The following is a 23,598-nucleotide window of genomic DNA, read 5'->3' as shown; positions in this document are numbered from 1 at the left end:
TTTTGGGGTATCGTTGTCTGTAACACAAACGTGATGTTGATATTTCTTCCGATGGGGATCGTTTACAGTTCAAACATCCCACCCTGTCGGAATAAAATTACAATTACTGACAATTACTGCGTATTTTACAGATATCAATGAGTGTCTACTGCCCGGAATCTGTAAGAATGCAGAATGTCTCAACACCAAAGGAAGCTACAGATGTACGTGCAAACCAGGCTATATGCTGGACCCGGCTAGAAGTCACTGTGTCTGTAAGTACTGCTTAGAATTTCTAAATACTTATATATATGAGGATCGTAGAAACTCAAAGTGAGCTCGGTTTGTTTGACTTTCGCTTAAATGTGAACGCATAACTGAGTTGGTAGAGCATGAGACTTTTAATCCGAGGGTCCAGGGTTCAAGTACCTGTTCAGGCGGTGAATGGTACGCCCCTTCCCTTAAAAATGCCTCAAATTTCGTATTTCGTAGTATGCAATAAAATGACAATAAAGGTGATTCCGTACCGTATTTTCCGGACTATAAGTCGCACTTTTTTTCATAGGTTGGCCGTTCCTGCGACTTATACTCCAGAGCGACTTATAAATTTAAAAAAGTGTTTATGTTCCATAAACACTGGACACCTTTTCTGTTCATGTTTATTTTTTGCGACTTATACTCCAGTGTGACTTATGTATGTTTTTTTCTACCTAATTATGCATTTTTGGCCATGTGCGACTTATACTCAGTGCGACCTATGTATGTTTTTTTTCCTACCTAATTATGTATTTTTGGCCTTGTGCAACTTATACTCCAGTGCGACTTATGTATCTTTCTTTTTCCTACCTAATTACGCATTTTTGGCCTTGTGTGACTTATACTCCAGTGCGACTTATGCATGTTTTTTTTCTACCTAATTATGCATTTTTGGACATGTGCGACTTATACTCCAGTGTGACTTATGTATGTTTTTTCTACCGAATTATGCATTTTTGGCCTTGTGCGACTTATGTATGTTTTTTTTTTACCTAATTATGCATTTTTGGCCTTGTGTGACTTATACTCCAGTGCGACTTATGTATGTTTTTTTCTACCTAATTATGCATTTTTGGCCTTGTGCAACTTATACTCCAGTGCGACTTATGTTTGTTTTTTCTACTTAATTATGCATTTTTGGCCTTGTGTGACTTATACTCCAGTGCAACTTATGTATGTTTTTTCTACTGAATTATGCATTTTTGGCCTTCTGCGTGTTATACTCCAGTGCGACTTATGTATGGTTTTTTTTCTACCTAATTACGCATTTTTGGCCATGTGCGACTTATACTCCAGTGCGACTTATGTATGTTTTTTTTTTACCTAATTACGCATTTTTGGCCTTGTGCGACTTATACTCCAGTGCGACTTATGTATGTTTTTTCTACCGAAGTATGCATTTTTGGCCTTGTTCGACTTATACTTCAGTGCGACTTATGTATGTTTTTTTTTTTTTACCTAATTACGCATTTTTGGCCTTGTGCGACTTATACTGCAGTGCGACTTATGTATGTTTTTATTCTATTCTTTTATTTAACCTACAAATGTGTCGGATCATTTTGTTGACGCTTTATGTATGTTTTCCATGAGAAAACTTATGAAGACAACTGAGAAAGATGAAAAATCACACAAAGCTTTTTGGAGTATAGTTATCTGAATAACTCTTACTATGTTATGTTATGTTATGTATTTTGAGTCATGTGACTTATACGAGTGTTTTACGTGTGTCCTTTCTTTTTTTCCCAGCGGATAAGGCGGTTTCAGACCAGAGGGCGTTTTGCTACCGTTGGGTGACGGCAGGCGTATGCTCGCTGCCCCTTTCTCAGCACATCACCAAGCAGATCTGCTGCTGCAGCGGCGTGGGCAAAGCCTGGGGTGACGGCTGTGATCGATGCCCCTTGCCTGGATCTGGTACGGATCCACAGATCAAATCCTGTACTGTACTGGGTCATGTCCTCAACAGATATTTACTCGGCGGCTTTATAACATAGAAGGAGGTGGGTGGGCAAACTTTTTGACTCGCGGGCCACACTGATATAACAAAATTTTCTGGGGGGGGGTGGCAGACTATATATTTTACACGTAACAGTCCACCTGGTATTATTGTATCTGTAAAATTGTCATGCAATCTGCTATTATTATTTATTATTTTATATTCATATTTAAATATTTTAAAAATAATAAAATAAATAAATAATAAAATAAATAAATAATTAAAATAAAATTAAAATAATAATTATTATATTATTATGTAAAATATGCAAATATAACAATATTATTATATATAATTAATATAATAATTAGCATTAATATAATAAATATAATAATCATAATAGTTATAGGGCGGCACGGTGGTCTAGGGGTTAGAGCTGGGATAGGCTCCAGCACCCCCCGCGACCCTCGTGAGGAAAAGCGGTAGAAAATGAATGAATGAATAATAGTTATAATAATAATATAATAATTATTATTTTAATTTTTATTATTATTATGTGCTTGTGTCTCTTTTTTCAGGAGCACTTTGTAAACAACAGACCATGTCAAACAACGAAATTGATACAACCATCAAAAGGCTCAGGCCATGATGCCAGGTTGTATGTTAAATTAAATACTTTTGAAAGATTGGGCGGGCCGTATTCAGACACTTGGCGGGCCGAATGTGGCCCCCGGGCCGTAGTTTGCCCACCCCTGACATAGAACATAGAACATGCAGTCATGCAGTGTTTGTGAAAGAAAAAAAAACGATTCAATCAAGTCGGTCAATCAGCACCTTGTCGTCTACCAGGTGTGCAAATGATTTCAAAATAAGATGAAAATGTGTTTGAATTGGCAAAAGACCTAAAAACAATAAACGTTGAGTTATCGCTCATGTCCACTGAAAGAAACCTCAATAATAATCAGAAATAAATCGCTTTGCCAAAAAAAACATCGGGAAAATTTTGATGTTCAAACGTTTCAAAGAGAAAATGATGACTTTATGGACTGGTCGGTGATTTATATCGTAATAATCGTCACAGATCAGATATCATATGTAGACCTCCACGGTGCTGAATCGGACATGGAGACATAGCCTCTGGCCATCTGAGTCGTGTTCTGAAGACTACAGACTTTTATTCCATTTGCACTCCAGCTCCTGTAATATGGCCGCGGATCATAAAACTAGCCTCATTTTCACCAATTGGTATCTCGTAACAAGCGCGTCTCCTGCCCTTAACCGCCATCGTATTTAGCTGTCGTTACGCACATCGTTATTCCAGATCCTTCTGGCATCGAGCTGCCGCTGTCAGGTCAAATAGAGGACACTGTTCTTCTGGCCTGTAATGGATTCACCATCTCTGAGGTATCCCGGTCTCGCTCTGTCTGTCTGGCTAGTAATTAGTAACGAGAGTTCTCGAGCTGTTTGGGTATGCAGATTCTTACTGAACTTGACGAACTTGACAGCCTTGACGCCGTGAGAACCGTCAATTCAAACAGATACAAACGGTACATTTCACAAAATAATAATAATAATCCTGTTGTGTCATTCATTCATTCATTCATTCATTTTCTACCACTTATCCTCACGAGGGTAGCGGGGGTGCTGGAGCCTATCCCAGCTGTCTTCGGTCCATTTAGTTATTTTTCAACATTCATTCATTCGTTCATTCATTCATTTTCACAAGGGTCGCGGGGGTGCTGGAGCCTATCCCAACTGTCGTTGGTCCATTCAGTTATTTTGCAACATTCATTCATTCATTCATTTTTGCGGGGGTGCTGGAGCCTATCCCAGCTGTCTCCCGTCCATTTAGTTATTTTGCAACATTCATTCATTCATTTTCGTGGGGGTGCTGGAGCCTATCCCAGCTGTCTTTGGTCCATTTTGTTATTTTGCAACAATCATTCATTCATTCATTTTCACGAGGGTTGCGGGGGTGCTGGAGCCTATCCCAGCTGTCTTCGGTCCATTTAGTTATTTTGCAACATTCATGAATTCATTCATGAATTCATTCATTTTCACGAGGGTCACAAGGGTGCTGGAGCCTATCCCAGCTGTCTTTGGTCTATTTCGTTATTTTGCAACATTCATTCATTCATTCATTCATTCTGCTCATCCTCACGAGGGTCGCGGGGGTGCTGGAGCCTATTCCAGCTGTCTTCGGTCCATTTAGTTATTTTGTAACATTTATTCATTCATTCATTCATTCATTTTCACGAGAGACGCGGGGGTGCTGGAGCCTATCCCAGCTGTCTTTGGTCCATTTAGTTATTTTTCAACATTCATTCATTCATTCATTCATTTTCTACCGCTTTTCCTCACAAGAGTCGCGGGGGTGTTGGAGCCTATCCCAGCTGTCTTCGGTCCATTTAGTTATTTTGCAACATTCATTAATTCATTCATTTCCACGAGGGTCGCGGGGGTGCTGGAGCCTATCCCAGCTGTTTTCGGTCCATTTCGTCATTTTGCAACATTCATTCATTCATTCATTTTCACAAGGGTTTGCGGGGGTGCTGGAGCCTATCCCAGCTGTCTTTGGTCCGTTTAGTTATTTTGCAACATTCATTCATTCATTTTCTACCGCTTATCCTCACAAGGGTTGCGGGGGTGCTGGAGCCTATCCTAGCTGTCTTCGGGGCGAGAGGCGGGGTACACCCTGGACTGGTGGCCAGCCAATCACAGGGCACATATAGACAAACAACCATTCACACTCACATTCATACCTATGGACAATATGAAGTCGCTAATTAACCTAGCATGTTTTTTTGGAATGTGGGAGGAAACCGGAGTACCCGGACGGGGGAGAACATGCAAACTCCACACAGAGATAGCCGAGGGTGGGATTGAACTCCGGTACTAATACTAATATTAGTATTTACACTTTTGTAACCCCACAGATCATTTTAAGGAGATCTGCCCGGCTGGTCACGGATACACCTACTCCCGCTCTGATGTGCAGATCTCTCTCCGACAACTGGAGGACGATGATCTTCAGAGTACGGGATTGTCTTGGGAAGAGCGGAACCCGACGTATCCTCAGCCGCCGTCCTCCCAGCCATCAGTGCAAAGGCCTGGCGGGGCTCAATATCCCGTGTACCCACAGACTCCACAGATACCACAATGGCCCGAGTACCCCGAGTCGCCCCAATCATCCCGGGATCCCATCATGCCAGAGCAGCCCGTCCCGTCTCATCCGTTCATCCCAGCCAGAGAAACACCTCGACAGCCTGAAGGTAGGAATAAAAAACATGACGTCTCAAAAGGAGAATAAACTTTACTGAATAAAGACACAAGCTTAATAAAAAACATTCATAGGAATAACAACACTACAAGGCAGCACAATGATTTCATAAGATTATTTCATGTTCAAAAGAAGGAAAAATATTTTGAATATGAATGTAAACATAAACAGGATGATTTGATCACCGCAAATAAACAATTGATGCAAAATGTTCACAATACAATCATGGAGTCCAAGCAAAAAATGTTCCGCTATACGTGTTTGATATTCTCAAGAACTGAAAATATTGGTAATGGTTTAATTTCATTTGAACATGCATCAGATTACAATTGAATGCATCACATAATCAATTCACAGTTCCACATGTCCAAAAGGAGTAGGAAGAAGCAAAGCTTATTAAATCCTACCCCTCCACCTGTTACTTTTACAATCAGTAACTGTTACATTTGTTCACTTCCTGCTTTCTGAATATAATTTAAGTTTTTTTAGTTATTTTTTTGTATTTAAAATTTTTAAAAAAATTTTTACATGGTTTTATTGCATTTGAACATGCATCAGATTACAATTGAATGCATCCCATAATCAGTTCCCAGTTCCACATGTCCAAAAGGAGTAGGAAGAAGCAAAGCTTATTAAATCCTACCCCTCCATCTGGTACTTTTGCAATCAGTAACTGTTACATTTGTTCACTTCCTGCTTTCCTAATATATTTAAGTTTTTTTAGTTATTTTTTTATAAATGTATACATTTTTTATTATTATTTTGATATTTTATATTATTATTTATATATATTATATTATTTATATATATTATATATTATTATTATGTCCTTTCTGCTGTTAGCAAACAGCATGATTTTAGTTTTACTTAAGTTCAAGGACAATCTATTATCATCAAACGATCGTTTTAGTAACACATAATCTGGATTTAATCCTTTTCATCCATCCTACTGATTAACCTCCTCTTCTTGTTGTCTTGTGGCAGATGCGGAACTTCCAAGACCGGTAAGTTCTTCATTTGGCAAGTTTTAATGTTTTACCATTTAACATCTGTAGATTATTTTTGCCCATATTTATTGTCGATGCCCATATTTAGTTATCATTAGTGGTGCTAAGATAACCAACGGTTCTGTAAATATGTGCTTGTTTTCTAGCCAGCTGTTGTGACGGACTCACCATTGAAATATCCAGGTATTGTTTGCCATAACTTTATTTACACGGACAGTACAATGCTTCAAACGCTCTGTCAAACACAAAATTGAAATCCATTTTTCATTCATTCATTTTCTGTCGCTTATCCTCACGAGGGTCGCGGGGTTGCTGGAGCCTATCCCAACTGTCTTCGGTCCATTTGGTTATTTTGCAAAATTTATTAATTCATTTTCTGCTGCTTATCTTCACGAGTGTCGCGGGGGTGCTGGAGCCTATCCCAGCTGTCTTTGGTCCATTTAGTTGTTTTGCAACATTCATTTTTTCATTCATTCATTTTCTACCGCTTATCCTCACGAGGGTCGCGGGGGTGCTGGAGCCTATCCCAGCTGTCTTCAATCCATTTGGTTATTTTGCAAAATTCATTCATTCATTTTCTACTGCTTATCTTCACGAGTGTCGCGAGGGTGCTGGAGCCTATCCCAGCTGTCTTCCGTCCATTTAGGTTTTTTTTGCATAATTCATTCATTTTCTACCGCTTATCCTCATGGGGGTCCCAGGGGTGCTGGAGCCTATCCCAGCTGTCTTTGGTCCATTTGGTTATTTTGCAACAATCATTCATTCATTTTCTACTGCTCATCTTCACAACTGTCATGAGGGTGCTGGAGCCTATCCCAGCTGTCTTCGGTCCATGTAGTTATTTTGCAACATTCATTCATTCACCAATTCATTCATTCATTTTCAACCGCTTATCCTCATGAGGGTTCCGGGGGTGCTGGAGCCTATCCCAGCTGTCTTCGGTCCATTTAGTTATTTTGCAACATTCATTCATTCATTCAATTCATTCATTCATTTTCAACCGCTTATCCTCATGAGGGTCCCGGGGGTGCTGGAGCCTATCCCAGCTGTCTTGGTGTGTGAGGCGGGGTACACCCTGGACTGGTGGCCAGCCAATCACAGGGCACATATAGACAAACAACCATTCACACTCACATTCATACCTATGGACAATTTGGAGTCGCTAATTAACCTAGCATGTTTTTTTTGGAATGTGGGAGGAAACCGCAGTACCCGGAGAAAACCCACGCAAACTCCACACAGGGTGGGATTGAACTCGGGTCTCCTAGCCGTGAGGTCTGCACACTAACCACTCGTCCACTATGCAGCCCTCCCAAGTTTTTCTTTGGCCCTTTTTCCAGAAAAAGTCCAACTCCATGTTGTACCAGATTAGGTAGTCTTTACAGGTGCCTTCCATGCCTGTGTAATATCACCAGCCATAATCTACATATGGCCCCCACTGCCCCCCCGTGCCTGGAAACCATTCACAAACAAATTGTGACAGTTCTAATTTTGCTATTGTCCTATTTTAAACCAGAAGGGAAATATATATCATTTTAGTGACAGCTTAGTTAAACAAGCAATGCAGTCTTAGTGGTTGCATCCATTTATACTTGTTCCAAATTCATCATGGCTATTATCGTTCTTCCTGCTAGAAGTTGCTCCAGACTCTGCAGGCAAGCCTGATCCAAAGGAAACAATTCCCACAGACGCAGGTGAGACATACAGCATAAAAGTATCCAAGTGGGCGTGATATGAATTCTTATTTTAGTTGGTATACTTTGGTAAAATTAATGGCGTGGAAAGTGGAACTGATTTATTATAAGCCCAATATAAGCATAATAATACTGAATGGGAGTTCTACAAATATGTTACTTAAGAGCTCAATGGCAACATGAGTTGCGTCTTTGTTTTTTTTTTTCCCCTCCCAAGGTTTTGACAAGTGCATCACCACCCCTTCCATATGTGGCCATGGGAAATGTGTTTCTGTGCAGACCGGCTACACCTGTCAGTGTGAGCTCGGATTCAAGCTCAGTGCTCTGCAGACCACCTGCATTGGTAAGCAGCATTTCACTGCTTAAAGGATAAAGGAGAACTGCCTTTGTTTTGGAATACTGCCCATTATTATTACACAATCCTTATGTGAAACATGAACATGCATGTTTCTTTTTTTCTGCATCTTCTAATTAAAGGCTATGTAGTAACCGGCACATTCATGATAACATGTAATATATACCGTATTTTCCGGAAAAAAACCATACATAAGTCGTACTGGAGTATAAGTCGCACAAGGCCAAAAATGCATAATTCGGTAAAAAAAAAAAACATACATAAGTTGCACTGGAGTATAAGTTGCACAAGGCCAAAAATTCATAATTAGGTAGAAAAAAACATACATAAGTCGCACGGGAGTATAAGTCGCACAAGGCCAAAAATTCATAATTAGGTAAAAAAAAAAAATACATAAGTCGCACTGGAGTATAAGTCGCACAAGGCCAAAAATGCATTATTTGGTAGAAAAAAAACATACGTAAGTCGCACTGGAGTATAAGTCGCACAAGGCCAAAAATGCATAATTAGGTTAAAAAAAAACATACATGAAAAAAAAACATACATAAGTCGCACTGGAGTATAAGTCGCAGAAGGCCAAAAATGCATAATTAGGTTAAAAAAAAACATACATGAAAAAAAAACATACATAAGTCGCACTGGAGTATAAGTCGCACAAGGCCAAAAATGCATAATTAGGTAGAAAAAAAACATACATAAGTCACACTAGGCCAAAAATGCATAATTAGGTTAAAAAAAACATACATAAGTCGCACTGGAGTATAAGTCGCACAAGGCCAAAAATGCATAATTAAGTAGAAAAAAACATACATAAGTCGCACAAGGCCAAAAATGCATAATTAGGTTAAAAAAAACATACATAAGTCGCACTGGAGTATAAGTCGCACAAGGCCAAAAATGCATTATTTGGTAGAATAAAAACATACATAAGTCGCACTGGAGTATAAGTCGCACAAGGCCAAAAATGCATAATTAGGTTGAAAAAAACATACATAAGTCGCACTGGAGTATAAGTCGTACAAGTCCAAAATGCATAATGCTAACACAATGGTTATTCAGCTACACAAAAAACAAACATAAACAGAAAAGAGGTCCAGTTTTTTCATTTATAAGTCGCTCTGGAGTATAAGTCGCAGGAACAGCCAACCTATGAAAAAAGTGCAACTTATAGTCCGGAAAATACGGTAATAATAATAATATTGTAATAATATGTTCTTGCATACAGTTCCTTGAACTCAACTGAAATATACAGTAAGCCTCTGAAATGTCATTTTTCTTTACTCATGAAGATGTAAATGAGTGCGAGGATGATCCATGTGAAGGGAAGGGCAGTTGTTCCAACAACTACGGCTCGTATGCATGCCAGTGCTACAGCGGCTACAGCCAGGTGATCACACAGAACAGGAAGTTCTGCCAAGGTGAGCGTGCAGCGGTTATTTTAAGTTATTAATACGGCGGTGAGCTTTATTGTTACGTCTTTCTTGTTGCAGACATTAATGAGTGCAGCATGCCCAACAAGTGTCACAATGGCCAGTGTGTCAACACCGAAGGTTCTTTTACGTGTGAATGCAACACTGGCTTTGTCAAATCCTGGAGAGACCAGTGTGAAGGTAACGACGACGATAAAAAAAAATGTTTTGCGTCTAATATTTGAATAACTCATATAACTAATAACTAATCATAATTTATGACCCCTGAACAGACGTAGACGAGTGCCAAGATCCCAGCTCCTGTCCCAGCGGTGCCTGCGTCAATACTGTAGGCTCCTTCCAATGCCAGGTCTGCAGCCCGGGCTTCAGGCCTATCAGTGATAGATGTGCGGGTAAGGGTGACATCACACAGCACCACATGACCAGTGACATCATCACCGTAAATTAAGCCCAATATTTTAGCTAGCTAGTCACCGCTAGTAAACAGCTAAAATAATGCATAAGGCTAAAAATAACCAATTATCTTCTCTACAAGAGAGGAGAAATATGATCTCAGGGAAGAACTCCATTTGAAACACTTCTATGCTAGGACTACGTTATGCTAGCCATAGCATTTCAGTATGTGGAATCAAACTATGGAATGGATTGAGTAAGGACCTCAAACAATGCAAAAAAAAAACCAAAAAAAAATAAACTGTATTGTGGAAAGCAGGAAGTGAACAAATGTAACAGTTACTGATTGTAAAAGTACCAGATGGAGGGGTAGGATTTAATAAGCTTTGCTTCTTCCTACTCCTTTTGGACATGTGGAACTGTGAACTGATTATGGGATGCATTCAATTGTAATCTGATGCATGTTCAAATGAAATAAAACAATTTAAAAAAATTGAAAAAAATAAAAAATAAATAAAAATATATATTTTTAATTTAAAAAATACAATTAAATAAAATTAAATTATTTTTAGGAAAGCAGGAAGTGAACAAATGTAACAGTTACTGATTGTAAAAGTACCAGATGGAGGGGTAGGATTTAATAAGCTTTGCTTCTTCCTACTCCTTTTGGACATGTGGAACTGTGAACTGATTATGTGATGCATTCAATTGTAATCTGATGCATGTTCAAATGAAATAAAACCATTTAAAAAAAATTTAAAAATTTTAAAAAAATTCCAATATATATTTTTAATAAAAAAATACAATAAAATAAAATTAAATTATTTTTAGGAAAGCAGGAAGTGAACAAATGTAACAGATACTAATTGTAAAAGTACCAGGATTTAATAAGCTTTGCTTCTTCCTACTCCTTTTGAACATGTGGAACTATGAACTGATTATGTGATGCATTCAATTGTAATCTGATGCATTTTCAAATGAAATAAAACCATTTAAAAAATAAAAAAAATTAAAAATATATATTTTTAATAAAAAAAATACAATTAAATAAAATTAAATTATTTTTAGGAAAGCAGGAAGTGAACAAATGTAACAGATACTGATTGTAAAAGTACCAGATGGAGGGGTAGGATTTAATAAGCTTTGCTTCTTCCTACTCCTTTTGGACATGTGGAACTGTGAACTGATTATGTGATGCACTCAATTGTAATCTGATGCATGTTCAAATGAAATAAAACTATTTAAAAAAATTAATTAAAAACAAAAACAAATTCATTAAATTAAAAAAATAAAATAAAATAAAAATTTAATTATATTAGAAAGCAGGAAGTGAACAAATGTAACAGTTACTGATTGTAAAAGTACCAGATGGAGGGGTAGGATTTAATAAGCTTTGCTTCTTCCTACTCCTTTTGGACATGTGGAACTGTGAACTGATTATGGGATGTATTCAATTGTAATCTGATGCATGTTCAAATGAAATAAAACCATTACCATTACCATTACCATAGTATCGCAACTCTAAAAGAACCACTATCCATTCTTTACCACTTCACGTCTTTGAACCAGTTCAATGGAAATAACTCAAGTTTCCCTCTAATTCTTGAAAGCATCTTGCATGACATTCCCATTTGGAACCTACTCTTCCCGAATGGAATTGCCAGACAAAGCAAAGTTCACATGGCAACAATCCGTACCGGTAATGAGCTGCCGACAGTCTGCGATCCTACACCAGGCGTTCCGACTGCTTACGTGTACGAACGGTATATGAATGACGTGTATTTTTATACTCCTGTTGGATGTTTTACGGAACACGATAAGGCCGACATGACAAGCTGAAACCACAGCGATGACAGCCATATTTGTACTCAGTCGTCCACTCAGTGACTCCGTGTATGAAATATTAGCTCAGCAGCCCCCCTGCAATATCCACAATACTGTTTAAACATCTTCACTGTTATTGTTGATCTTGTGATATCAGTGCCCCTGTAACAAAAAACATTGTTTATAATACTTCAATTTAGGAGAGTCCGAATATTTTCTCTTGGCAACAGCTTTGAATAAACAGATTGTTATTGTTGGAGAGCGAGTACCACTGTGCTGTTGAGAGGCCGCTAGAGGCCGACAGGACTTTATCGCCACTGCTGGGCAGTAATACAACGATGGGGACGGAGCTGTCACTGTGGAGGCTCTATGACAGAGGTAGGGAACCTATGGCTCGGGAGCCAGGTAGGGCTCTTTTGATGACTGTATCTGGCTCTCAAGCATTTACCACAATAAAAATGTATGTTTGCTAACATTTTAAAGTAAACATCACAGAAATCACTGTTAAAAATATTCAAAATCAACAACTTTTTTATGCATTTTAATCCGTCCATCTATTTTCTACTGCAATACGGCTGACCATATCTATCTTTCCTGATGATATTTTCCAGGTCAAACACCAAAACTCGATTATTACTGGGTAATGCGGTAGTGTACCTCGGTCATTAGTCACCTAGCTAAAGCTGCAGAACCAAGCCTTCTGGCAAAGATGGCCAAAAGAATGAAATATACTGAGTACGGTGCAAAACCATGCAGCAGCAGAAGACCGCTAATAAACAACAGAAGAAGAAAAACACCACAAAGAAGAAGAACGCAGTCTGACAAGTTTCCGTTTGAGCGGGTACAAGATACCTCAAATCGGATTGGGAAAAGGAATATTCCGTTTGAGCAAATAAACCAAATGCAATTGGAATATTTGGGTCCATGTATACTATTGACATAATGGCTATTGACATAATATTTCCAAATGATGATTAATCAATGTTAATTATAAAAAGTGATATTGGATTGGTTTCTCAAGGTACACTAGTGTGCTGCGGGACAGTGCTTGAAAACCACCGACCTATAGCACATATGGTGCGTGCCGCTCACGCTGAACCCAAAATGGGGACTTGTTACATAACAGCCCGACTGGTGTGACTTACCACATCCCCCTCTCCATGACCTTGGACCCTTCTAATTTGTTTGGAAACCTGAGCTCCTGGGTTGAGTATTCCAGAAATGGGAAATGAAATGGACTTCGGGAAGACCTTGCCATTGATTTTCTTCTCCTTGGGGAAAAAAAATCTGCGGACAATTTATATTATTTAATCGCCCGGTTTCCACACAGTACCCACAAACAAACACACTGATAATGGGGTACACACACATGTTAAAAAGTGCAAATAAACACACACAGATATAATATTCACACACGAGTAGTAGTATTTTTTTGTCTGTTTAAGCTTATTCAGCGTGCGTGTGTGGAAAAATAAATTCGGCGCACCCGGAAGCCCAGCTCAGTGTAACCGGAAGACACCTGAAACTGACTTGTGAGTTTCAGAATAAAATACACTCATGTTGAACATGCTAAAAACTCAAAACTAAGCAAAAAATCGAGGTGGTTTGTTTTTTATGAATTGTAAATGTACGCAAAATACTTGTCTCTCGTGTATGAATTTTTTTATAGCAAAGCCTATAAAAATGTAAAAAAAAACAATATGTTTACAGGAAGGGGACCACTCCAGCTACTTCTGATTTTGATGCTTCAAAATAATGTTATAAATTTTTTTTTTGAGTGTGTTTTATTTTGATGCTCACAACTCAGTTTCAGGTGTGAAATTAAAATTTGGGGAAAATCTGCGGCCAATTTATATATTTATATTATTTAATCGCCCGGCTTCCACACAGTACTTTTCATAAAGTACTTGGTTTGTCAGCTCGCTGTGTATCAATGTGAAAAAGTGAATGAATACCAACTGAAAGTAAAGTCTCTATAATACTCATTGAAGTTTACTGCCGATAATCCGGCATGAAGTGGCTGTTCCCATTTTTTGGACTGTGGCAATTAGCGCCCAATTGGCCGGATTGGATCGGAGCGGATCGGATATGAAGTTTTTATAGCAAAGTCTATAAAAAAACAACAACAAAACAATAGGTTTACAGGAAGGGACCACTCCAGCTACTTCTGATTTAGGCGTTAATATAAAAACTAATTTTTAAAAACTTAGATTTTTTTTTTTTGAGTGTGTTTTATTTTGATGCTCAGTTTCAGGTGTTTTCCGGTTACACTGAACCGAGTTTATTTTTCCACAACGGCCTCTGTTAGGTTTCTGAAGGATAAAAGAATGAAAATAAACTTATTTTCTCTCCACTTCTGCACCCCTTTTCAATGCCAACCACGTTGTGTGGCAAAGAAAGGAAGTACTTCTTTTAATGGTAAACAAAACACACATTTTATATTTACAACGTTTCACAACACTGCCGACTAGTGGCCAACATAAGTAACGGAGTGGGGAAGTGTATGGGAAGGAGTGATTAATGACACGTGAAAAAAGTATTATGATTACAAAAAATGAAAAACACATACCTGAAGGATAAAAGAATGAAAATAAAGTTATTTTCTCTCCACTTCTGCAACCTAAAAAGACGGAAAATAAATTACACAATGTAACAAAAAAAACACGACGGGCCTACTTGTGTAACGCAAGTCCTACCGGAAGTGGAAATGAAAAGCTAAAACAAACGATCAAAATAACATAAAATGACAAATATATCGACATAAAAACAATATACATAACACAGATAACCAAATTTTAAACTAAACAACACATTTTATCTGCAGTTCTTTAACTGAACTTACCCTTATTAATGCCAACCAGGTTGTGTGGCAAAGAGCGGAAGTGCTACCAGAGCTGGGCCAACTACGGAAGCCCAGGAGGAGCAAAAGCGAAAGGATAAAATAAAGCATATACAAGGAAAGTGATGAAAATAAACTGAACAAAATAAGAAATATAAATAACTAATTGAGATTAAATTAACATAATTGTTAAATAATAATAAATTCACACATTTAGTGCATTTTTAACTCTGTTACACAGGCGGACGCTGAATAACCTAAGTTTAAACAGACATTGAATGTACCATGTGAAGCCATTATTAGTGTTTGTGTGATTTTTGACGTGTTTTGCCTCTTTTTTGGGGGCATATCTGCCAAAAATCAGTGTGTTTCAGTACATTGTAAGTATACATGTTTGATATATTTTGCCCTAAACGACCTCCCATACCATTGCCTTGTCAGAAATTAGCACACAGGCTGAGTCAAGGCCAAACAAAACCGTATTTGTGACTTTCTGGCTTTCTTTTGACTCCATCTATCACCTCTCGGTATTGTTCTTTCTCCACCTCCTTTTGCAGATGAAGGACTCTTACGTAACGTCTGTTTCTCTGACTCGGCATCTTTCACATAATCAGACCTCTTGTTTTGTCGTTAACATTTGACAGGTTCCACTAAATTATACACGAGTAATAAACGCTGGGTCAAATGGCTCTGACTCATCAAGTGGAAAAGGTTGTAATCGTAAAAAAAAGGTTCTAATGAGTCAGGTTTACTTTGCACAAGTATTATGCTGGAATTTATGAACCATATTTAAATAGTAATGGTAATGGTAATGGTTTAATTTCATTTGAAAGTGCATCAAATTACAATTGAATGCATCACATAATCAGTTCATAGTTCCACATGTCCAAAAGGAGTAGGAAGAAGCATAGCTTATCTGGTACTTTTACAATCAGTAACAGTTACATTTGTTCACTTCCTGCCTTTGTATTATAATTTAAGTTTAAAAAAAAAAAAAAAAATTTTAAAAAATTGTTTTTAATTTTTTACATTTTTTTATGCTTTTATTTCATTTGAATATGCATCAGATTACAATTGAATGCATCACATAATCAGTTCACAGTTCCACATGTCCAAAAGGAGTAGGAAGAAGCAAAGCTTATTAACTCCTACCCCTCCATCTGGTACTTTTACAATCAGTAACTTACATTTGTTCACTTCCTGCTTTCCTAATATAAATGATTTTTTTTAATTTAATGAAAAAAAAATGTTTTAAATTTTTTTAAAATGTTTTATTTCATTTGTACATGCATCAGATTACAGTTGAATGCATCCCATAATCAGTTCCCAGTTCCACATGTCCAAAAGGAGTAGGAAGAAGCAAAGCTTATTAAATCCTACCCCTCCATCTGGTACTTTTACAATCAGTAACTGTTACATTTGTTCACTTCCTGCTTTCCTAATATAGTTGAAGTTATTTTTTTTAATTTAATTTAATTTATTGTATTGTATTTAATATGTATTGTAATGTGATATTTGTGATTTTAGAAATAAGGAGTTAGTATGTTCTCTGTAGGCGGCATTATGAATTATCCTTACTTACCTTTTTTTGCAGTACATTTAGCGAGTGAAGATTGCTTTTTTATAGTTATTAGTCCATATTTTCCACACAATAAGTAAGATATTGTATCTATTGTGATCCCCAGAAATTAATTTTCACAACATAAATGAAACAATAATACGCTTGCTATGTCCACAGATGTAAACGAGTGCTTGAACCAAAACATATGCGGCCGTGGAAGGTGTGTCAACACCGAAGGCTCCTATAGGTGCAACTGTTTCCATGGATACAAACTCACAGTGGACAACGTATGCCAAGGTAACGCCACAAAGTAGCAGCTGTGTAAATAGTTTCCACTCATGCTAACGCAGAAGCTCCATGGCAAATTTAAAGTTTTTTTTTTTTTTTTTAAAGGGTCTTTTTTTTTATTTCCTATGAGCCCACTTCCATTTTCCACTCTTTCTCCAGATGTGAATGAGTGTTTGCTTCCGGGGGTCTGTCTCCATGGACGTTGCGTCAATCTAGAAGGAACCCACAGATGCTCTTGTGGCCACGGTTACCAAGCCACCTCAGATAGCAAAGCCTGCGAAGGTGAGTGACGATGCCGTGGAAGTCATGCTTCTCATCTTAAAGTGTCCAATTTCTTTCTTAGATATCGATGAGTGTGCGGCGAATAAGAAGTGTCCTGAAGGAATCTGCGTCAACACTCCCGGTTCCTACACTTGCCAGAGCTGCGATGCAGGGTTTCAACCGTCTGTAGACGGGCTGAGATGTGAAGGTAGGAATATTTCATGTTTCATGTTCAACTCCATTCAATCTAGGGTCTGGGCGAGGCTGGGCCGCATCAGGTTTTCCCCCCAAAAAAACAAAAAAAACGCATTTATTAAAAACAGAAAAATGAATAAACTTCGCTTTGGTTCCGATTTTCCACAATAAAAGCTCTGATAAAACATTCCACTGTTCTCAAATATCATAATTTTTATTTTTCTACACAAAATAAAATGAAAAATAAATAAATCAAAAATAAAGAAAATCAATCAATCAGTAATAAATAAATATAATAATAATAATAAAACGGCAAAAAAAAAATAAAACTTAATAAACCACATATAGTTGGTGGGTAGACAAATTATTTTTTTTCACATTAAAATGAACAAAGCATTATTAGAGCCCTGTAGACATGACAAAACACGACTATAGTCACATTAATACTTTTTATATTTACAACATATTGCGCAACTGCAGGGTCTTGAGACACATGCTAACTCGCAAACTAGAGTTAGCTAGCGACCTAAACGGTAGCCTTCAAGTTATTTCCTTTCAACTTAAATAGCCAAAAACTTACCACTTCCACACGGATAGGGAGGATAACTATTAACAGTTATTTAACCTTTAACATGAACATGAATCAAACGTAATAATTTTTTCTGGGTACATGATACCATACAGCATCCATATCAAACTTGCGCGGGGCCGCACTAACATTAAACTTTCATATCAAGGCGGGGGCCTCAAAGTAGTGTCCTGCGGGCCACATTTGGCCCGTGGGCCGCATGTTTGAGACCCCTGATTTAAATCAATAATACTATCGGGACGGGACACACACAAAAAAAGAAACAGCTAGAAGACCCGAGTTCAATTCCACCCTCGGAGTTTGCATGTTCTCATGCTAGGTTAATTAGCGACTCCAAATTGTCCATAGGTATGAATGTGAGTGTGAATGGTTGTTTGACTTAATGTGCCCTGTGATTGGCTGGCCACCAGTCCAGAGTGTACCCCGCCTCTCGCCCCAAAGACAGCTGGGATAGGCTCCAGCAACCCCCGCTTTGTACACTGCTTTACACAAAGTAGTAGATAGTGTCCTCCCGTAGTGTACTGGCCTGTCTCTCGGTGTCTCCTCCACACTCTTGACGCTGTGCAGCAAACCTACTGGCCGTCGCTGAGCAGCTTTGTGGGCTGCATTGGCCGCCTCATTGCACCACGAGTGGCAAGGACACTGGAAAGATGGAAAAACCAGCCAGGCAGGAATCAGATAGAAATCATGAGGAAAGGGAAATGGTCTGTGGCTGCCACCATTGCTCCATCCTTTTGCTAAATGCCGCTACTTTCCACTGCTTATGTGTCCGTATTGAAACTTCCATCTTCCAGGGATATTGATCTGCTGCTGTTATTATTGACAGCAATACACTATAGATGCAATACAGTATGCTCTAGGTTTGTTTTAAGATACGTAGTGAAGCCTGTTTTTTTTTTTTTTTTTTTGGAAAGCTATCTACACCCTGGACTGGTGGCCAGCCAATCACAGGGCACATATAGACAAACAACCATTCACACTCACATTCATACCTATGGACAATTTGGAGTGGCTAATTAACCTAGCATGTTTTTGGAATTATTAAAAAAATTAAATTAATTAAAATTAATTAATTAAAATAATTTAAAAAATTATTTTGACAGTCAATTTGTTGAAAAGGCGGCATGGCGGTCTAGTGGTTAGCGCGCAGACCTCACAGCTAGGATACCAGGGTTCAATTCCACCGTCGGCCATCTCTGTGTGGAGTTTGCACATTTTCCCCGTGCATGGGTAGGTTTTCTCCGGTTTCCTCCCACATTCCAAAAACATGCTAGGTTAATTAGCGACTCCAAATTGTCCATAGGTATGAATGTGAGTGTGAATGGTTGTTTGTCTATATGTGCCCTGTGATTGGCTGGCCACCTGGAAGACAGCTGGGATAGGCTCCAGCATCCCTGCGACCGTCATGAGGATAAGCGGTAGAAAATAAATGAATGAATGAATGACTGCAATTGGCCGGCGACCATTCATACCTATGGACAATTTGGAGTTGCTAATTAACCTAGCATGTTTTTGGAATGTGGGATATTTGTGATTTTAGAAATAAGGAGTTAGTATGTTCTCTGTAGGCGCCATTATGAATTATCCTTACTGGCCTTTTTTGCAGTACATTTAGCGAGTGAAGATTGCTTTTATAGTTATTAGCCCATATTTCCACACAATAAGTAAGATATGGTAGAACCAGCGAGCAATAAAGAGATATCCACAAACGCTGCGAGTCGCATCGTGCTCATGCGTATCAATGTATCGATTAATTTTGATTATTTTGACATTTTTAGTTTTATTTAATTAAAAAAAAAAAAAATATTGATTATTTTCCACACCGATGCTCATGTAGGTAGACGTTTGTTCATTTCGGCGTGCTGCTCTGCTTCGGCGACGCCCCCTTTTTTTTTTTTTTTTTTTTAATGGTGAACTTTATGACACGGACAAATGTGTTATGGCTGCCAGACATCGGAATGCATTTTTGATGTTGTTGTTTTATTCCCGCTAAACCGGATGCGTGTGCGTCTCCAGATGTGGACGAGTGCGTTCAGGGTGACTGGTGTCTCGGCGGCGTGTGCGCCAACACGGCGGGGTCGTACACCTGCACCAGATGCAAGGCTGGCTACAGAGTGTCTCAGGATCGACGGAGGTGTGAAGGTACGGCATGTTCAAACCCTCGAGGTGCTCCTCATTCATAGCCCGTTTTATATTTTAATACGTAAAAACAATCACATGACATTTGTTTATTGTATTCAGGGTTTTTGACTTTGTTAGGAATCTCTATTTCAACAAAATAAAACCAAAAAAAAGGTCGAGTGGTTAGCGCGGAGACCTCACATCTAAGAGACCAGGGTTCAATTCCACCTTCGGCCATCTCTGTGTGGAATTTGCATATTCTCCGCCGTGTATGCGTGGGTTTTCTACGGTTTCCTCCCACATTCCAAAAACATGCTAGGTTAATTAGCGACTCCAAATTGTCCATAGGTATGAATGTGAGTGTGAATGGTTGTTTGTCTATATGTGCCCTGTGATTGGCTGGCCACCAGTCCAGCGTGTACCCCGCCTGGGATAGGCTCCAGCACCCTGTGACGCTCCGGAGGAAAATGAATGAATGATTGATTCATGGCTGCACCGTGGTCGAGTGGTTAGCGCACAGGCCTCGCAGCTAAGAGACCCGAGTTCAATTCTACTCTCGTCCATCTCTGTGTGGAGTTTGCATGTTCTCCCCGTGCATGCGTGGGTTTTTTCCGGGTACTCCGGTTTCCTCCCACATTCCAAAAAAAACATGCTAGGTTAATTAGCGACTCCAAATTGTCCATAGGTATGAATGTGAGTGTGAATGGTTGTTTGTCTATATGTGCCCTGTGATTGGCTGGCCACCAGTCCACGGTGTACCCCGCCTCTTGCCCCAAGACAGCCGGTGACGACCCTCGTGAGGATAAGCGGTAGAAAATGAATGAACATTATTCCAACAGTAAAATATGGTGGTGGTAGTGTGATGGTCTGGGACTGTTTTGCTGCATCAGGACCTGGAAGACTCACTGTGATAAATGGAACCATGAATTATTGTTAATATGCAAATATGGGCTGCACGGCGGACGAGTGGTTAGCTCACAAGCCTTACAGCTAGGAGAGCCGAGTTCAATTCCACCCTCTGCTATCTTTGTGTGGAGTTTGCATGTTCTACCCGTGCATGCATGCGTTTTCTCCGGGTACTCCGGTTTCCTACAACATTCCAAAAACATGCTAGGTTAATTAGCGACTTCAAATGTGAGTGTGAATGGTTGTTTGTCTATATGTGTACCCCGCCTCTCGCCCCAAGAAGACAGCTGGGATAGGCTCCAGCATCCCTGCGACACTCGGGACGATAAGCGTTAGAAAATGAACGAATGATTGATTGATTCATGGATGCACGGTGTAAAAAAAGTGGTTAGCACGCAGGCCTCATAGCTAAGAGACACGAGTTCAATTCCACCCTCGGCCATCTCTGTGTGGAGATTGCGTGGGTTTTCTCCGGGTACTCCGGTTTCCTCCCACATTCCAAAAACATGCTAGGTTAATTAGCGACTCCAAATTGTCCATAGGTATGAATGTGAGTGTGAATGGTTGTTTGTCTATATGTGCCCTGTGATTGGCTGGCCACCAGTCCAGGGTGTTCCCTGCCTGTCGCCCGAAGACAGCTGGGATAGGCTCCAGAAACCCCTGTGACCCTCGTGAGGAAAAGCGGTAGAAAATGAATGCTAGGAGTGAGGCTGCACGGTGGTTAGTGTGCAGGCCCCGCAGATAGATTACCCAGGTTCAATTCCACCGTCGGCCATTTCTGTGTGGAGTTTGCATGTTCTCCACTGTGCATGCGTGGGTTTTTTCCGGGTATTCCGGTTTCCTCTCACATTCCAAAAACATGCTAGGTTAATTAGCGACTTCAAATTGTCCATAGGTATGAATGTGAGTGTGAATGGTTGTTTGTCTATATGTGCCCTGTGATTGGCTGGCCACCAGTCCAGGGTGTACCCCGCCTCTCTCCAGAAGACAGCTGGGATAGGCTCCAGCATCCCTGCGACACTCCGGAGGATAAGCGGTAGAAAATGAATGAATGAATGAATGATTGATTGATTCATGGATGCATGGTGTAAAAAGTGGATAGCTTGCAGGCCTCACAGCTAAGAGACCTGAGTTCAATTCCACCCTTGGCCATTTTGTGTGGAAATTTTGTGGGTTTTCTCCGGGTACTCCGGTTTCCTCCTACGTTCCAAAAACACGCTAGGTTAATTAGCGACTCCAGATTGTCCATAGGTATGAATGTGAGTGTGAATGGTTGTTTGTCTATATGTGCCCTGTGATTGGCTGGCCACCAGTCCAGGGTGTACCCCGCCTCTCGCCCCAAGAAGACAGCTGGGATAGGCTCCAGCACCGCCCGCGACCTTTGTGAGAAAAAGCGGTAGAAAATTAATGAATGTTACATATTTTGGCTGCACGGCGGACGAGTGATTAGCGTGCAGGCTCCGCAGCTAGGAGACCCGAGTTTGATTCCACCTTCAGACATCTCTGTGTGGAGTTTGCATGTTCTCCCCGTGCATGCGTGGGTTTTTTCCGGGTACTCCAGTTTCCTCCCACATTCCAAAAACATGCTAAGTTAATTAGCGACTCCAAATTGTCCATAGGTATGAATGTGAGTGTGAATGGTTGTTTGTCTATATGTGCCCTGTGATTGGCTGGCCACCAGTCCAGGGTGTACCCTGCCTCTCGCTCCAAGAAGACAACTGGGATAGGCTCCAGCACCCCTGCCAGGATAAGCGGTAGAAAATGAATGAATGAATGGTACTCCTCTTGTATATTTCGTAACTACCCTTTGAGTGTTAAGTCGCAGTGTGATGATTTTAGCTTTCTTTCTAAGCTGACACCGTGAGTCGATGAATGATTTCCCATGGTGCTCCAGCACCCCTGCCACCCCTGAATGAATGAATTCTATTGTCATGTCCTTTCACATTGATTTGCGTTTCAAACATGTTGCGTTCGTGTTCCACCCAGATATTGACGAGTGCCAGTCCCTGTCAACGTGCGCCAATGGAATATGTCTAAACTCCGAGGGTTCCTACACCTGTGAGAACTGCCCCACCGGGTACAGGGTGTCATATGACGGAGAACTCTGTGAAGGTCAGTAAACCATACATTGCTTCCTGCGTCTTATCAAACTCTCACAGTCAATTAGATGATTTTTATTGGCTGCCGAGATTCCCCTTGTTGTGCAGTGAAGATCTAATATCCTGTGCTGATGTTTCGTGCCAGACGTCGACGAATGTACGCTGCCCACGACATGCCCCCGGGGAACATGCACAAACACAGAGGGTTCCTTCACATGTGTCAGCTGTCAGCCCGGTTTCAGAATCTCGTCGGATGGACGGCGGTGTGATGGTGAGACTTTTGGCTATCCCGACGTTTGTTTATTTGCACGCACATGTTTGTTTACAATGGATTTGCCCGAGTTTCTCTGGTTCAGGTTAGCCCGCGTTTCATTTCTCAGACGTCACATCACAGCTGGCTGATTAACGTCATTAACTCTAGCACCGATTATTTAACTCAAAACAAAACAATGACGCAACGGTCTAAAAATAGCGCATGATGTCAACCACGCTGCTGATAACTCAACGAGAAACATTCAAGTGTTGACGTTTTTTTTTTTTTTGCTTCACTGACTTTTCATTTCGGTAATTTCATCAGCGATGGCAGCCTGCGTTATTATGTGTTTGTATATTTGTCTCCAGATGTGGATGAATGCTTGGCAGCTAGCGACGTGTGCCCCGGCCAGCTGTGTTCAAACACCCTGGGATCTTATACCTGCAGGAGCTGTGGGGCCGGCATGCAAGTGACCGAGGACGGTTACGGCTGCGAGGGTAAAATAACTACCGTGCTTAATAATTCATTGATTGAATATGAATTCATTTTTGATTT

At 39.8% G+C, this 23,598-nt stretch overlaps 1 protein-coding gene and 1 long non-coding RNA gene across 5 annotated transcripts in view; one reads left to right on the top strand and one right to left on the bottom strand.

Annotated features, from left to right (window-relative positions):
• Positions 1–23,598, top strand: part of LOC131139964 (latent-transforming growth factor beta-binding protein 2-like) — a 169,949-nt gene that overhangs the window by 106,022 nt on the left and 40,329 nt on the right. For 3 of the 4 annotated variants that reach the window (XM_058089941.1, XM_058089940.1, XM_058089943.1), the window contains 17 exons: positions 132–254; positions 1,762–1,926; positions 4,885–5,220; positions 6,213–6,232; positions 6,382–6,418; positions 7,870–7,929; positions 8,147–8,272; positions 9,574–9,702; positions 9,775–9,894; positions 9,987–10,106; positions 16,509–16,628; positions 16,779–16,901; positions 16,963–17,088; positions 19,681–19,806; positions 22,678–22,803; positions 22,936–23,061; positions 23,412–23,540. In XM_058089941.1, coding sequence (XP_057945924.1) covers positions 132–254; positions 1,762–1,926; positions 4,885–5,220; positions 6,213–6,232; positions 6,382–6,418; positions 7,870–7,929; positions 8,147–8,272; positions 9,574–9,702; positions 9,775–9,894; positions 9,987–10,106; positions 16,509–16,628; positions 16,779–16,901; positions 16,963–17,088; positions 19,681–19,806; positions 22,678–22,803; positions 22,936–23,061; positions 23,412–23,540 — 2,112 coding nt within the window. The remainder of the gene's footprint in view (positions 1–131; positions 255–1,761; positions 1,927–4,884; positions 5,221–6,212; positions 6,233–6,381; positions 6,419–7,869; positions 7,930–8,146; positions 8,273–9,573; positions 9,703–9,774; positions 9,895–9,986; positions 10,107–16,508; positions 16,629–16,778; positions 16,902–16,962; positions 17,089–19,680; positions 19,807–22,677; positions 22,804–22,935; positions 23,062–23,411; positions 23,541–23,598) is intronic. The other variant, XM_058089942.1, reaches the window with a different exon arrangement.
• On the bottom strand, positions 2,511–14,822 carry LOC131139966 (uncharacterized). The gene is made up of 4 exons (XR_009132326.1): positions 14,774–14,822; positions 14,501–14,551; positions 13,077–13,218; positions 2,511–5,214 (listed from the first exon to the last, which is right to left on the bottom strand). It is a non-coding gene; the product is annotated as an uncharacterized LOC131139966 (long non-coding RNA).

This window comes from Doryrhamphus excisus, chromosome 13 (genome assembly GCF_030265055.1).
Source record: "Doryrhamphus excisus isolate RoL2022-K1 chromosome 13, RoL_Dexc_1.0, whole genome shotgun sequence".
Classification (NCBI taxonomy): domain Eukaryota; kingdom Metazoa; phylum Chordata; class Actinopteri; order Syngnathiformes; family Syngnathidae; genus Doryrhamphus; species Doryrhamphus excisus.
This window is presented reverse-complemented; position numbering and strand designations above follow the sequence as displayed.